This window comes from Bos grunniens, chromosome 29, assembly GCF_055505025.1.
Source record: "Bos grunniens cultivar Pamir isolate PY7600 chromosome 29, Bosgru_T2T1.0, whole genome shotgun sequence".
In the NCBI taxonomy this organism is placed as follows: domain Eukaryota; kingdom Metazoa; phylum Chordata; class Mammalia; order Artiodactyla; family Bovidae; genus Bos; species Bos grunniens.
The window spans coordinates 13,440,202-13,457,374 of NC_141193.1; the positions used below are offsets into that span (position 1 = coordinate 13,440,202).

The window sequence follows — 17,173 nt, forward strand, 5'->3', positions numbered from 1 at the left end:
AAATTGTGTGGTTTCGCTCTGCTCCCACCAGAGACAGAGGGTGGTGACCTGCCACTAATTGTGAAGGCAGAAGCAAGCAATATCCAGGCTTAAAATGAAGAAAGTGGGGAAAACAACTAGACCATTCAAGCATCACCTAAATAAAATCCCTTATGGTTATACAGTGGAGGTGACAAATAGATTCAAGGGATTAAATCTGGTAGACAGGGTGCCTGAAGAGCTAATGATGGAAGTTTGACAGTGATCAAACCATTCCCAAGACACAGAAATGCAAGAAGGCAAAGTGGTTGATTATCTGAGGATGGCTACAAATAGCTGAGAAAAGAAGAGAAGTGAAAGCAAACGGAAAAGAGAAAGTTAAAACCAAAGGAATGCAGACTTCCAGAGAAGAGCAAGGAGAGATAAGAAAGCCTTCTTAAGTGAACAGTGCAAGAAATAGAGGTAAACAGTAGAATTGCAAAGACAAGACATCTCTTCAAGAAAATTGGAGATACCATATGGATATGTGATCTGAGGTGGACTAGTCAGAGCACTCCCTTGAACCCTCAGGTCTCTGAGCTTCTTTCCTAATGGGTTAGACGCCTTAGGGATATAAAACCCTAGGGCAGGTAGCTCTGGTCTCCCTCACTAGGTGTAGAAGCCTTAAGGAAGAAAGCTGTCAGGCTAAGACAATCAAAGAAGAGAGAGGGGAAAGAGCGAGGGTGAGAAAGAGAGAACTGATGACTTCTGATTTCTTGGGTCCAGTCACTGAGATCTTTCTATCTGCTCTGGTTCCTATGTACATGATTTCCAGTGTCCTTCTGAAAAGTCTCCCCTTTCCTTGAAACCAGCTGGAGTTGAGCTCCTCTCACTTGTGGTTCAAACTTGGTTCTAGATCCTCCCTGATTATGACGCACCTGCCAGATCCAAAAAGAGGCACCCATTTGTTTTAGCACCATTAAGAGTGAAACATTTTATTCTTTACTGAGAATAGAGTTTGCAGAGCACCAAACACAGTTCACCAGCATCGCTGGGCAGGAGTGCCCTAGTGTGAGTGAGTGTGTGTTAGGAGCAGCCTGATTGATTCCTGAACGAGTCCAAGCATTTACACTGCCGGAGCCAGGCCAATCCTGTCATTTCTTCGATCAAAAACTGAGAAGTACTGTCTCAGGAAGACGCCACCCAGGATCCAGGTCTCTGGAGAGCTAGTTTCTGTGCCCCCATGAAAGATGCTAAGGCAGAAGTTTTGAGCCTTGGGGAGTTAGAGAGACATACCAGTCAGCCTGTGTGCTTACTGCGACTCCCTCCTCAATATCCAGACCTGGCATACTTCTTGGTTTTATTTCCCTCTTTTGGTAAGTATCAGGTGATTTTCTCAGCAGCTGGGGATATGAGGGTTCATCTAAAACCAAAAAGGGCCATGACATGTGGTTGCAATATGGCAGGAGTGTGGGGAGGGGAGGATTGGGAGTTTGGAATGATCAGATGCAAAGTAATATACAGAGGAATGATAAGCAACAAAGTCCTACTTCTAGAGCAAGGAACTATATTCAATATTTATTGACTAACTAATGAAAAAGAATATATATATTTGTATATGTACAGCTAAATCACTTAGCTGTGCAGCAGAACTTAAGGCAATGCTGAAGATCGGCTATACTGCAATACAGTTTTTTAAGAAAAGAAGAAGAGAGTTTCTCCTAGTTCTCCTCATATTGTTTCTTTCCTTCGGACCCCTTCTCCTTGTTTTCTCTGCAGAGAATGTCTGTTCTCCTGTGTCCCCAAAACTGGTTCTTTTTAACTTTTAATTTTGTTTTGGAGTATAGCTAACTAACGGTATTTGAAGTTTCAGGTGGACAGTAAAGGGACTCAGTCATACATACACATGTATCCTTGTCCCAGAGAAACCCCTCCCATCCAGGCTGCCACCTTAGATTGAGCAGTGTTCTCTGTGCTATACAGTAGCTCACTGTTGGTTATACATGTTAAATACATTCAAAGCAGCGCTCACAACACACTCTTTAAGCCTTTGCTCAGCCCCTCTGAAAAGCCTGTTTGGACCCACACTCAGCCTTTGGCCACTCCAGGCTTGGCTGGGTGACTTATTCTGGTCTCCATCCCCACCTGTCGGTCCATAGTCCTCAACACCCCTAATAAGTCCCAGGGTCCCTTTGCAGAGCACTGTGGGGTGCCATTTGCATGGAACTCAGGGCAGATTTGCCTAGACCCAAGCAGACCTCCCTATGGTGCCATGAGTCAGGGGTTTTAGAATTACTGCAATTCCCTCTCTTCCTCAGAGCCTTCTTTGAGCCCAACAGCCTGCTCTGAACTCCCACAGGGAGCTGACGTGAAGCCTCCACCCTGTGTCAGGGCTGAGCAGTCACCGTGCACCCTTTAATCACCTTAGCATCCAACCTCCCCACAGAGGGGTCGGGTAGCCCAATTCACAGAGGGGGAACTGGGACTTAGCAAGGGGAAGTTGCAGCCGAGGTCTAAGGTAGCCATGTAATTTATTGTAACTGGGACAATTTCAATAAGGAAAGGGAGACTGTTAATCATTATGGTGGGAGCACACAGGGACTGCCACCAGCCAACCCCCCTTGTCACATGTCCTATTTTAGGGATCCCTAGAGCTGACTTTCTGAGTTCCTGCATCTGAGGGGTCTAGTTGAACTGAAGATCTATGAGAGCAGAGGCCCTTAGTGTTTCCCCTCTCCTTGTGACTCCCACTATGTCATCATGGAGTGGTGTCTCCATGTTTATTTCAGGAGGACAGATGTCCCAGACTGTCCTCTACTCTCAAGTGGTTGATTTTGTGGAGGTGCTGGCCTAGCCATAGTGGATCAGCAGCATCTGCAATGGTGTGGTTTGGCCTGCAAAGGGTGCCCTCCTCCCAGCAGTAGCCCAAGAGTTCCTGCAAACCCCAATTTAGAGAACAAACCCTCAGGGATGGCCCCTCACCTTGGTAATGTAGGCTTGAGGGGGCAGTGGATAGTCAATGCCATTGATGTTGAAGATGACAGGAGGCAGGGTCTTGACGGCATCACATGAAACCACATACTGTTAGAGAGAAGGAGACAGGTTGGCCCAGAGGATCCTTATTATGTGGGGAGACTGGAAGTGACCCTGTAACATGACCCTTTACCTCAGAACCCTGGTGCCTGGCGTTCATGAGCTTGTGGATGTTGGTGATCAGTCTTGTTGGGCCATGGATCATTGATGTCCCGGTGTCCAAAAGGGCCTGACATCCACGAGAACAAGCAGTAACAGTCCCGTTCATGCTGATGCTGAGAGACAGTAGGACAAAGCGGGCATCAGGGTCATACAGAAAGCTCCTTCACAGCTGCCCCCTCCCTGACTGTCTCCTGACCAGAGCTTCATCTCTTGCCCTGACTTTTCCTTTGCTCTTATCACAGCACCTTCCTTGACATGCGTGAATGCAGCACTTGAATACACCAGGCTCTTTAATACCTTGACACATGCTTCCTTCCTAGAAGAGCCCCCTCCCCTCTGACTAGCAAATTTCTCCTCATCTTCCAGATTCCAGCTTAACTGTCGTGGTTCCAGGGAAGTCTTTCCCCCAGTGTATATCAGTCTCCTGTCTTCATCACTATCTGTAGACCCTTCCTCATGTCTAGTATGTACCAAAGTGACAATTCACTCTGTGTGTGTGTCATTTCTTGTACATTTGCCTTCTTAGATGTGAGGACGAGTTTTATTCTCATCACATCCCTAAAGTGCCTGGCACACAGTGGATGCACAATGCTTGTCTGTTGAATGAGTGAATGAAGACTGTGAAAATAACGAATGAAGACCATCCAGAGAGGTATATCTGATGTCTCACCAACAATGGGACAAACACACAGTAAAGATGGAGGTTCCTGCGGCAGCAGATTCTCATAGGGGTGGGGGAGACCTGCTGCCCTGGGAGGGGATGTCTCTGAGCAGCAACCCCTCACTGGGCTCAGACCCTGAGACCCTGACCAGGTGATACCTAACTAGACACAGAACCTCAATGGACCAGTAAGCTTTTATCTGAGGGTCAAACACAGAATCTCATCAACGATTACCTCTTCTTTTCAAGCCACTCTTGGATCCCACCTTCCTGATTCTCTCAGTTATAACCCCTGCCCCATGTGTGCCTAGGGACGTGGGGTGTCTCTTTTTATGAGTCGCTTTTGGGTCCCAAGACTGTGGCCAACCTCTCTCCACTGCTGGCTAGCTTCTCCCTAAGGAGACAAGTTTTCCCCATTTCTTCAGGACTTTCCCTGTTTTTAACCTGACATTTATCTGTACTAACTTCCTTGGTCCCATGTAGCCCTCGACAGTTGGTCATGTTATCACAGCTCTGTTCAGGCTGAGGAAATTTTCCCTGATCCTCTTTTCATCACACTGTAAAGTCCTATAACCGTGCTCCCCACCTCACACTCAGGGGTGCAGTCCTCCCACAGCGCACAGGCCTCGCTGGACCCTGTGATGGACCCTGTTCAGAGCCCTGGGCAGGAGGCCTGGAGTGATTATGAACCCATGGGTGATTTGTGTATCTTTGTGTTTATGTGTTTATGTGTGTATTCATATGTGGCTCTGTGTGTGTACTTGTGTGTCTCTGGCTGGTTATGCATGTTTATATGTGCCTACTAGTGTCTTTGTATGTGTGCCTGTGTGTCTGTCTGTGTCGTAGTGGTTGGCGTGTATGTCAGTTAATTGTGTGTCTGGTAGTGCATTTGTGTGTTTGTCTGTGTCCATGTACAGATATGGGAGCATCACTTGGGGTGATCCTCAGAGTGAGAGGCTTACCGGTTCATGCTTATCTGCCAGTAGCGAGTTTGGGACACTGGTATCCAGTTGAGCTCTCCCTTGTAGTAGCGATGGTCCACTCCACCAAACATCACCACACTGCCCTCCGGCTTGCATCTATAGAGATGGGGCGGGGATCCTTTGAGGACAGTAACAACAGCACTGTCTGAGAGTTGTGCTTGTCCACCCATCAAGGCCCTAATAAGGCCCCATGTACAGATGCAGAAATCGAGTCTAGGAGCAATTGAGAACCAGACTGAGGTTGGTCGCTGGCTAATGAGTGGCACAGAGGAGGTTAGAAGCTGGGCCACCTAGCAGGTCTCTATCCACTCAGTCTTCAGAAGAGGCCCTGGACCTCCTGCGACCTGAGTGGTCAGATACTCTCAGAGGGCAGTGTGCTGAAGGCTTTTGGCTTCCCCCTTGTACAGTCTGTATTTTTTCAGAAAAACCAAGGCCTGAAAACACCAAGGGTGTGGCTTCAAGTCATTCAGGGTTGGCTTCACTGGCCTGTGACCTGTGCTGTCCATTGGGCCCCACCCTCAGCAGGGCCCCCACCTCTGCTCTCCCTGTCTTGAAATTCCCAATAGTTGTTGAAAAAGAAATCCCACACTTTTGTTTTGGGTCCCACTCTTTCATTTTGCACTGACTCCTGAAAATTGTTTAGCTGGTCCTGGGTGCCCAGTGAAATGTTCATGAGGAAGGAAAGATTTCTACCATCCCTCTCTTTCCTTCCATGTCAAATTCATCAGCAAATCCTGTTGCCTTTTCTTCCAACTTGTATCCTGACACCTTGCGTTAGTTTTCCTTTTCGCTCACCCCCTACTCCAAGCCCCAGCTCTTGCATCCAGGAGCCTGATTGTGTACCAATAAAACTTTATTTATAAAAGCCACTGGTGAACCCAGGTGGGGCCCTGGGGCCATAGTTTTCCTGGGTTAGATCATCTCTCAGCATACTTCTGTATCAATTGTTGCATAATTTTCATACAAATGAAAGCATCTTATAACTAATTTAGAGAGGGACTGTCCAGCTCAGACTTACGTGTTCAAGTAGAAGGCAAAGACAGGCTCAGAAAAGGCACCTTGCGACCACAAGTTGTCAAAGATGGGGATGATACCTTTGATGCTGATGGAGGGGTAGGCCAAGCCCAGGACGCCATCAAAGGGTGCACCATCAAACCCATATTCCTCCTGGCTTAGGCCAAACGACTGTTTAAGGCTAACAAGGTTTCCGATCTGTGGGCGAGAAGAGTGTTCCCACATAAAGTTTTGTTAAGTGGGTCTAGGCTTGGGCTGAGGAAGAGATGCCATTAGCACTGCAGAGATCTGAGGTCTTTGTGTGTCCTCGGTAGACCTCAGATTTCTAGACCTAGCCTGGAGGGGAATTTAGGTTCCATTTATGTGGTCTGTGGATTTAGACAGGGTACTCAGGGTTGGTGCACTGGCATGATTCTAGGGATGGGATGGGGAGTGGGTCTCAGGTTGGGGAACACAGGAACACCCATGACTGATTCATGTCAATGTATAGCAAAAACCATTACAATACTGTAAAGTAATTAGCCTCCAATTAAAATAAATAAATAAAATAAAATATCTGCTCCTGTGAAAAACACCATCTGAGTGAGTCAAATTGGCCTCACGCCTTCTTGTACAGGTGGGGCAACTGAGTCTGGCCAGGACCCAATGGTGTCCCCTTGTGGACAAAATGAGTAAAGAGCAGGAGAGCCTTCTCTGGCATCTCTCTGAACTGATGACAGAAATGGAGTAAATTGATGGTAATGTATTTTGGATTCTGCATCTGCCCAGAAAGACAGAAGTCTATTATACAATGTTTCTGGCAGGGTTCTTATGAAATTACTGCCTGGGAAATACCCTTTTGGGGGTATATGTGTGTTTGTGTGAGTGTGTATGAGAGAGAGAGAGAAAGAGAAAGAGAAATGTGAACTACTCAGGCACTAGGGGGAGGGAGGCTATAGGTTTTATTAGACTCCCAAAGGCCCCATACGTTAAGAACACACTTAGGCCCACCTACATCTCTGGCCTCCTGATTATCCACCCTGCATACCTGAAGTGCTTGACTGCACCCAGGGTCCCCAGATCAGTTTTATCCTTTTCCCAAATACCCACCACCAGCTTCAGTTCTGACAAGCCAGCCCAGCTCCACCGCTTACCACACCTGTGACCTCAGCAAGCCCTTGCTGTCTGCATCTGTTTCCTCATCTGTATCATTAGCTAGTCAACGCACCTGCTGTGTGGGGTTGTTGCAGGTTTAAACAAGTTATTACCACAAAAGTGCCTGGCACAGTCTGAGAATATAAAAGTTGGTGCTTTTCCCCCCCTCTTCTGGCTCCCAGCAAAATGAACCCTGAGCTGCTCATGGGCAGAGGAGCTGCAAGTCCACAGCCCAAGCCCCTCTCTGTGTTAGCTAATCCATTTGTTTGTGTGTCACTATGGAAACTGTCTCCCCAGGGACAGGATCCTGTGGGTAAGAGGCCAATATCTATGGGAGTTAGGGTAGGACGGTCCTGCCAGCTTGTCCTGTATCTGTTTTGTAAGCAGTGGTCACTCCATAGTCAGTCCTGACTCAGCTTTTGTTTCCACATTACCCGAACGGTGTCAGAGCCAAGAAATCCCTGAATTATCCCAGGTCCATAGGAGATGCTAATAGGCTGGTGTGTTTGCCCGAAGCTGGAAGAATTGTGAAGATTGAAGGTTTTGTGTGTATCTGCAGACACAAGAGATGAGTGTCAGTCAGGTGCCAAGGGTGGAGAGGGAGATTCAGGGTGGAGAGAAGGGTGGAGAAGGGTGGAGAGGGCAAGTAAAAGATGGGTTGATTTGGGGGGGGGGGTGTTTGTACTCACAACAGGCTGGACTGACACAGCTGATGGAAGGCACCCACAAGTCAGCTGAGCCTGTGTCAAAGACAACCCGGAACTCCTGAGGGGGTGTTCCAATAGTGATATTACCCACGTAGGCCATCTATGGGGACCAGGAAGGGTGGGTTAGTGCAGATCTGGCTCCCCTCGATTTCCACACTTCTGCCTCCCTCTGGGTGTCACATGTCTCCTGAGATCACTTTCCAATCACCATGCAGCTCACAGCCTTTGTTCTCAGAGGTGCCTGCATTTGATACTTTTTCCTGCACTATGTGATATGCGGGATATTCACTCTATGACCAGGGGTTGAAAAATTACCTCCTGCATTTGAAGCCCAGAGTCATAAGCAATGGACCTCCAAGGAAGTCCTGATGCCTTCATTTGAGAAGCTCTCTAGTCTCCTCTTCAAACCCAGTCTGAGCACACCCTTCTCCAGGAGGTCCTCCTTGATCAATCCCAGCCACTCTCTTTAAACTCAGACAACATCCAATCAACACCACACAGGTGACCCTTTCATTTGACATATATTTACTCTCTGCCTTTCTCTCAGGCTAGCCTGCACAATTTTGAAGACAAAACATACCCTTTTTTCTAATCTAATAACAATAACCACAGTGTTAGATTCTTATGGCCTTACGCAGAATAAGGATTCAGTAACTTTTTCCTGCTGTTATTCTTGCATCTGTGGAAGCTGAATTCCTCTGCCTGGGGATGCACACTTGCTTTGCAGTTGGCTTTATCTTTTGACTGGAGATGGCTCACCCTTCATCTGTAACTGAGTGGTTCACTTAGTTCAGAAGGAACAATCTCCCTCAAACTTATGACACATCTTTGACACAGAAATGGATGTTTACCTGCCACCTGGTCATTGCTGGGCCCAGTCACCACAGACCAAGAGTTGTGGATGAGAGTGCCTTCTCCTCTGGAATGGGGTCCCTGTGCCTCAGTGTTTCTGACTCCTGCAGGAGCCCCAGCCCCAACATCCCACCTGCTACTTCCGGAAGAACCACAGTGCTAGGCCAGAGCACCAGGGGGCGCTGTGAGGAGAGCCATCCTCCCAATAAACTCACATCCAGATAGTTCCTCAGGGGGTGAATAGTTATTTTGGAGTCTCTCTTGGACAGTCTGTAAGCTTGTTCCTCCAGGAAATTGTTCAGCAAGTTTTTTTCCCTCAGGGTTTCTCGCAAGGTCTTCATTTTCCTTAGAGGCAAACTTTCACGGAGGATTAGGAAAAGAAACAGAGAAGATACAATTAGCTATCCTTGTTAAGGTATAACTGTCATTGTAATACACTGTGTATTTTCCAAGCGTTTTTATGAGTGTCACCGTATTATCGGAATGCCATGCAAATACCATGGCAAGGACGTAGGTTTGAATACAGGTTCTGTTGTGTAACATTGGGTAAGACCATTTGGATTCTCAGCTTACCCCTGGGTAAAAAGGTGGAATTTAATGATCCCCCCACCATATAGAAAATTTGGGAGATAAGTGAAGTGATGGATATCATGTATCTGATATATCTTAAATCTCAATAATGACAGCCATTAGTATTGCCATTGCCATCCCTCTATATCCTTCTCAAGGAAGCTCAGGGAGGAAGGTTCTAGAAGAGAACCATTATCTTATTTGTACAGGGAAGAAATCTGAAATTCAAGTAGTTTGTCACCTGGATGTAGTCACACTGCTTGTGAGATGTAAAACAACAAAGAAGTAGCTCTCCCTATCTTCCTCCAATAGAAATGGAACAGAGAATTGAGAGAAGAATCTGGGAGATAGGAAACAAATTAGGGAAATTAAAAGGCTAAAGAAGCAAGGATGAGTCAAAACTGAAACATTAAAAGAAGGAAAAACAACACGGAGAGATGTGAAAGATTGTTGCTGAATTAAAAGATGGCCGGGATTCTTGGCCTCCAGAGGAGAATTCAATCCGGGGCCAGATATGAGGTTTGATCACTCAGAGCTTTGTGTAATAAGGTTTTATTAAAGTATAAAGGAGACAGGGAAAGCTTCTGACATAGGCATCAGAAGAGGGCAGAAAGAGTACCCCCCTGCTAGTCTTCAGCTGGATGTTGTATAGTCACTGCTGCTAAGTCACTTCAGTCATGTCCAACTCTGTGCGACCCCATAGATGGCAGCCCACCAGGCTCTGCCATCCCTGGGATTCTCCAGGCAAGAACACTGGAGTGGGTTGCCATTTCCTTCTCCAGTGCGTGAAAGTGAAAAGTAAAGTGAAGTCGCTCAGTCGTGTCTGACTCTTCGCGACCCCATGGACTGCAGCCTACCAGGCTCCTCCGTCCATGGGATTTTCCAGGCAAGAGTACTGGAGTGGGTTGCCATTGCCTTCTCCACTAGCAGTCGGTTAATGAAAGAAAGGAATATCTTAAAACTCAGAATGGCACCAGGCCCCTCACCCATAAGATGAATTTTGGGATAATCTTGGCATCAAATGTTCATCCTGGGCCATAAAATGATTAACTTGAATCTTGTAGGACAGATTACCATACAAATAGTTTTATTTACATAGATTAGGAGAACAATATCTGAGTATAACATGCTGGTTCGTCAAGTAGGTTCTAAGCCATGAGGCGGAACCGACTTGAAGACAGAGTTTGGGGTAAATGCATAGCACATTAGCATAGCTTAAGTCAAACATGTCCATAATAAAAATGCATTGGTTATCTCAATGTTTGAGAATAGTTAACTTTAGGTAAAACCAGGTGTCATTATGGCAACACAGTATTTTAAGAGAAACCTCCTTTTAAATTTGTATAGAGAAAGAAAAATATATCATTAATTGGTTTCCTCCTGCCGCTTAAGAGATAAAAATGTCTGACACTTGCAGGCTATTTTGTCCGTTTGGAGACCCCTGGCCTTCCTGCCTATTATCCTCTCAGATCTGCACTCACAGAGACTTCCAAAGAGATGGAGAGATAAATGAGAGAGAAGCAGAGATGCAGACATAGACATATACACACTGAAGTAGAGAGAGAACAGAGAGGACACCTAGAATAAAATGTAGAAAAATGCTATTCCACAGGACCACACATACATTTGTACAGGTTGCAATTACAAGGAGTTCCATTTTCAGCAGGTCACCACATGATGGTGTTCCAAGAGTTGTGCAACCATGCAAACCTGTACCTCGACCCAGGGACCCACAGTTTCTATAGCAAGGTGCATGCATGCATGCTAAGCCCCTTCAGTCCTGTCCAACTCTATATGACCCTATGGACCACAGCCTGCCAGGCTCCTCTGCCCGTGGGATTCTCCAAGCAAAAATATTGAAGTGGGTTGCCATGTCCTTCTCCAGGGGATCTTCCTGACCCAGGGATCAAACCCGCATCTCTTACATCTCCTATATTTGCAGGGGTCCTTTACCAATAGCACCACCTGGGAAGCCCAAGGCTAAAGAAGCAAGGATAAGTACCTATAGAAAGGTGCTTATCAATAAGTAAGAGTTGAACTTTAAGACTATCAGGGAAATATTCCATTTCTTTCTAACCCAGAAAGGAAGATGATGCCACTTACAGTCCCCATACTTACATGATTATGCACTCTGAGAGGGCCACCAGCCCGAGGAGCACAAGCCACTTCATGCTTCTTTCCTGGCTCCAAGTACTCAGGGAAGCTTTAGTTCCTTAGCACACAGTGGTGACCAGGAGCTTCTAGTTATATGTGCTCTAACCTGCCCTGATTGTCCGCTTTAGGGCACTAATGGATCTGATAAAAATACAAAGTTCTTGATAAAATTTTTATCTCCATCCTTGTCTTTGGTGAATGATCTTAGAAAATTATCAGAATACAGAGACTTCTACTGTCATCTCTTCCTTGAGGCTTGGCTGGAAAACCAAAATGAAGTGCATGGACATCTAAGGAGTGGAGAAACTTGCCAACTTGGAGAAAATAACTGCTAAGAACACCATAAAAATGAGTACTAGGGGCCATGCTAGACATTCATGATCTCACGTGGTCTGCTTTGCCACTTCATGAGGTATGGTTTGCTGTCCTCATTGGAGAGCTGATTGTTAGGAGGAAAAGAGGTCAAATGGAAAAGTGGAGGCTTGAGAGGCAGCCCAAGGACATATGAGTGGCTTTAGGTAGTGGGTCTAATGGCAGAGATCAGGGGCACCTATTATGTCAATCTGCATCAAAGATTTAGGGCAGAGCAGTATTTCAATTGCATGATTTCAGTATTGGAAGAAGTGCCATATGCATCCACAAGATATTTTATATCGTCCAACAAACCTACAAGGAAGACATGTGTGCTGGTGTCTGAGTTAGATGGTGGAAAGTCAAAGTTGATCAAGACACAAGTGGTATTTATCTTAATCAAGCTATCAGTCTAGTTCTCACAAACTCAGGGTCCAGGAGGCAAGAGAAATGATACAAAGCCTAGGCAGCCGTGCTCAACACTGGGCAGCACATGCCTTTCCACTGGGAGCAGCCTCTCCTCCACTTCAGCCATACTGGAAAGTGGGTCAGTTGGCCAAGTTTTCGAGAGAAGTCAGAAGTCTGGATATTTATGTGCAAGTTCATGATTTTAATGTTAGTAACTAATTTTTATCCCCCTCAAACATAGTGGGAGCCAAATCTCCACCACAGTGGGCTGGATTCAGCCTTCAGTCTATGCAGGTTTTATTTCTGGCCTAGAAGTAGAAGTGCAGTGGGGACAGAGAGGGATTTAATTCAAGTTGGTTGATTTAAATGAGACTGAATGTATATTAAACATTTTAGTTTTCTTTCTATTTACAAAGAAAGATCACCAGGGACATATCAATCAATGACCTTAATAATGCCAATTTGCTGAAGATAAATGGATATATGTCTGATGTAAGTCTCCAGTAGGGTCCATGCCATGAAAAATTTTGACTGCCAAACAAAACAAAGAAAAAATAATTTTGAAGTATCTTACCAATCAAAGAAGGCAAAGAAAACCACGCTAGTCTGGGCTCCAACCCAGACTGAGATGAACAGGGCTATCTGTTAAACTGTTACCACAGCCGAAGGAAAGACGATCGTGTTTCCTGGCTCTTCCAGGACTCCCAGGGCCTATTCCTGCATGAGATCTATCCTGGATTGTCCCTTGGATACAACAACAGGGGCCTGGTCTGGACACCAGGTGTGTATAGATGGGGCACAATGTCATAACCCTCATTTTTGCAAATTGTTTAAATCCAGTTTTGATGGTTCAGTCTCTACAGAGGGAATATGATAGCATCTAACAAATGACACACACATTTGCTCTTTAACTCAGCAATTCTATTCCTAGGGATCTACCCAATGACACATTGGTGAAAATATAAAAAGCCATATGCACAAGCTGTCTACTACACATTGTTTTTAAAAGCAAAATATCAGCAACATACCTGAAGTGACCATCCATGGGGGAATCTGCAACAAGACACAGGTCATCCCAACACCGGGGTATAATGTGGATGAAGGAGTAGTGGAATGGGTGACATTGTCAACTGTGTTTTGCTTTTTAAAAAAAGAGCGTCCAAAAAAGTTCTTAGAGTTTGTTGCTTCTTATACACATGTATATCTATTTCATTTAGAAAGAGTAAAAGAATTAGCCAAAAACTACTAAAATGTAATTTATTGATGAGGGGTAGGGAATTGAGATTTTTCTTGTTTTATACTTTGATTTGCAGCCATGAAAAGTGTTACAGAATCAAAAAGTAATCACATGTGTCAAAATTGAGAACAAAGACTAATAAGTCTAATTGTAACAAGTTGGTGATTGGCTGCACATATCAAAACATTGCTTGAGTTGCTGTAAAATTCAAAATTATGACTCTACATGCAGAGTGGAATATCTTCTAAGGACAAAGACAAACAAAAATACTGACCCATACAAAACAAACCAAAAGAAAAACAGAAGCAAAAAACACAAAGAAATCTGAAGCTATATTTAACAACTTATTGTTGGTGATATTGCTTCTCTTATTGTGAAAGTATCATATGTATGTTACAGGTTAAAGTGAGTCAGTAATTAATGCTGATGTTGTTCTGAGGTAAAAATTTCAGTGGTTAGAGAAAAGAGTTTTACATAAAATAAAGAAGCTTAAGCAAAACCCTGCAATTTTAAAACTTGAATTGAAAGAATAAGTTTGTACCATCAATTGCATTCCTTTTTTTTTTTTAATAAAGAATGTCTATACTTCCTGCTCTGACAACTGAAAAGTTTAGAAGCAATGACAGCTTGATAACAATCACTATCTTGAAGTCTAACATGTAGCCTCTAAATGCATTTCCCACCAGAGGATCCATGGATTCTTAAACAGATGGCTGATTTCAGGACTGGGTGCAGAAATGCACAGTATAATCTTGGGACTCTTGAAGGAGAGGAAAATTGAAGGACTTCGAAGACCAGTGGGGACTGGACAGAAAGTATAGGAATCCATATGAAGAAGCCAAAATTGGGATAATTTTAGCATTACATCCATTAACTAGAAGAAATTAAATGTATAAAAAGTCAGAAATTCAAAATACTAGTAGACAACATCTCATTTGTCACTGTGACAGACTGCTAGGGCACTAACACCATTCTGAGCGCTGAGAAAGAAAATAGTCATCAATATTTATGCCTTTTTATTGGTATGTAGCAGATTCCATGTAACTACAAACAGTTAAAAGAATCTTATTTTTATTGAAGAATTCCAGAAATTAAAACAGAAGGAGTGGTAGAAACAGGAAAGCACTATTTTGCAGCATCCTCATGAAACAATGGATCTGGGCAAAGGTCATCAATGGATGCTGAAACCATACATGAAAGGTAGCTGCTGCTGCTGCGTCGCTTCAGTCGTGTCCGACTCTGTGCGACCCCATAGACGGCAGCCAACCAGGCTTCCCCTCCCTGGGATTCTCCGGGCAAGAACACTGGAGTGGGTTGCCATTTCCTTCTCCAATGCATGAAAGTGAAAAGTGAAAAGTGAAAGTGAAGTCGCTCAGTCGTGTCCGACTCTAGCGACCCCATGGACTGCAGCCCACCAGGCTCCTCCGTCTATGGGATTTTCTAGGAGTGGGGTGCCATTGCCTTAAGGGGAGTATATAATGGATCCATGAAGCTGGCAACATCAGAAGGCACTGCATTTCAGCATCTCTCAAAGTGAGGCAACTAGAAATAGTGAGACTCTTTAAGTAGCACCATAAGAAATATATATCTGCATATGAAATATTCCAATAAAAATTTTGACCTCAAGTCTAGATCTACCTACCAGTCTCCCAGGAAAAACACAGATAAAGATATAGAGAAGCAATTCTCTAAACCTACATTCCCCCACCTTTTGTCACAAGGGGCTAGTTTCCTGGAAGACAATTTTTTCACAAATGTTGGTAGGGAGATGATTTCGGGATGATTGAAAGATATTTCACTTATTGTGCACTTTATTTCTTTTATTATTACATTGGGATATGTGATGAAATAATTATACAGATCATCATAATGCAGAATCTGTGGGAGCCCTGAGCTTGTTTTCCTGGAATGAGACTGTCCCATCTCTGGCTGATGGGAGAGCGATGGGGAGCAGCTGTAAATACAGAGGAAGCCTCACTCACTGGCCTGCTGCTCACCTCCTGCTCTGCGACCTGGTTCTCCATAGACCAAGGAATGGTATTGGTCCTGGTGCCGGCGTTGTGGATCCCTGCTCTAAACCCAATACTTGGGACATTCTATAAGACAAATCACGCCACTTCCTCCCAGTTTTTTAACAAATAAATGGCTTTAAAATTGGGGAGAGAGACAGTTATTTAGTCTTAAAAGAGAACAATTTAAAAGTGAAACATATGAGTACATTCTTTCAATAAACTGTAAAAAGACATCTGTTTTTAGAGAATCAGGGAAATTTGAACATGGACTGGATCAGTTCAGTTCAGTCAGTCAGTCGTGTCCGACTCTTTGCAACCCCATTAATCACAGCATGCCAGGCCTCCCTGTCCATCACCAACTCCTAGAGTTCACTAAGACTCACGTCCATCGAGTCAGTGATGCCATCCAGACATTTCACCCTCTGTCGTTCCCTTCTCCTCCTGCCCCCAATACCTCCCAGCATGAAAGTCTTTTCCAATGAGTCAACTCTTCGCATGAGGTGGCCAAAGTACTGGAGTTTCAGCTTCAGCATCATTCCTTCCAAAGAAATCCCAGGGCTGATCTCCTTCAGAATGGACTGGTTGGATCTCCTTGCAGTCCAAGGGATTCTCAAGAGTCTTCTCCAACACCACAGTTCAAAAGCATCAATTCTTCAGCGCTCAGCTTTCTTCACAGTCCAACTCTCACATCCATACATGACCAATGGAAAAACTATAGCCTTGACTAGACAGACCCTTGTTAGAAAAGTAATGTCTCTGTTTTTCAACATGCTGTCTAGGTTGGTCATAACTTTCCTTCCAAGGAGTAAGCATCTTTTAATTTCATGGCTGCAGTCACCATCTGCAGTGACTTTGGAGCCCAAAAAAATAAAATCTGACACTGTCTCCACTGTTTCCCCATCTATTTCCCATGAAATGATGGGACCAATGCCAAGATCTTAGTTTTTTGAATGGTGAGCTTTAAGCCAACTTTTTCACTCTCCTCCTTCACTTTCATCAAGAGGCTTTTTAATTCCTCCTCACTTTCTGCCATAAGGGTGGTGTCATCTGCAAATCTGAGGTTATTGATATTTCTCCCGGCAATCTGGATTCCAGCTTGTGTTTCTTCCAGTCCAGCGTTTCTCATAATGTACTCTGCATATAAGTTAAATAAGCAGGGTGACAATATACAGCCTTGATGTACTCCTTTTCCTATTTGGAACCAGTCTGTTGTTCCATGTCCAGTTCTAACTGTTGCTTCCTGACCAGCATATAGGTTTCTCAAGAGGCAGGTCAGGTGGTCTGCTATTCCCATCTCTTTCAGAATTTTCCATGGTTTATTGGGATCCACACAGTCAAAGGCTTTGGCAAAGTCAATAAAGCAGAAATAGATGTTTTTCTGGAACTCTCTTGCTTTTTCCATGATCCAGCAAATGTTGGCAATTTGATCTTTGGTTCCTCTGCCTTTTCTAAAACGAGCTTGAACATCTGGAAGTTCATGGTTCACGTATTGCTGAAGCCTGGCTTGTAGAATTTTGAGCATTACTTTACTAGCGTGTGAGATGAGTGCAATTGTGTGGTAGTTTGAGCATTCTTTGGCATTGCCTTTCTTTGGGATTGGAATGAAAACTGACCTTTTCCAGTCCTGTGGCCACTGCTGAGTTTTCCAAATGTGCTGGCATATTGAATGCAGCACTTTCTCAGCATCATCTTTCAAGATTTGAAATAGCTCAACTGGAATTCCATCACCTCCACTAGCTTTGTTCATAGTGATGCTTTCTAAGGCCCACTTGACTTCACATTCCAGGATGTCTGGCTCTAGGTCAGTGATCACACCATCGTGATTATCTTGGTCATGAAGATCTTTTTTGTACAGTTCTTCTGTGTATTCTTGCCACCTCTTCTTAATATCTTCTGCTTCTGTTAGGTCCATACCATTTCTGTCCTTTATTGAGCCC

General features: G+C 44.5%; 1 protein-coding gene across 1 annotated transcript; it reads right to left on the reverse strand.

Annotated features, from left to right (window-relative positions):
• Positions 1-1,084: 1,084 nt before the first annotated feature.
• Positions 1,085-11,280, reverse strand: LOC147342144 (pregnancy-associated glycoprotein 2-like). The gene is made up of 9 exons (XM_086384114.1): positions 11,193-11,280; positions 8,720-8,861; positions 7,635-7,752; positions 7,380-7,498; positions 5,816-6,009; positions 4,777-4,893; positions 3,125-3,266; positions 2,941-3,039; positions 1,085-1,231 (listed from the first exon to the last, which is right to left on the reverse strand). Exons 1-9 carry the CDS (start codon positions 11,243-11,245, stop codon positions 1,085-1,087), a joined length of 1,131 nt encoding a protein of 376 aa, XP_086240240.1. The 5' UTR covers positions 11,246-11,280.
• Positions 11,281-17,173: the final 5,893 nt, after the last annotated feature.

Coding starts and splice junctions, on each gene's coding strand:
- LOC147342144 (XM_086384114.1), bottom strand. CDS start 11,245: ATGAAGTGGCTTGTGCTCCTCGGGCTGGTGGCCCTCTCAGAGTGCATA. Junction 3,267..4,776: donor TGGCAGATAAGCATGAACCG/GTAAGCCTCTCA, acceptor ACTGTCTCTCAG/CATCAGCATGAACGGGACTG. Junction 3,040..3,124: donor CCAGGCACCAGGGTTCTGAG/GTAAAGGGTCAT, acceptor TCTCTCTAACAG/TATGTGGTTTCATGTGATGC.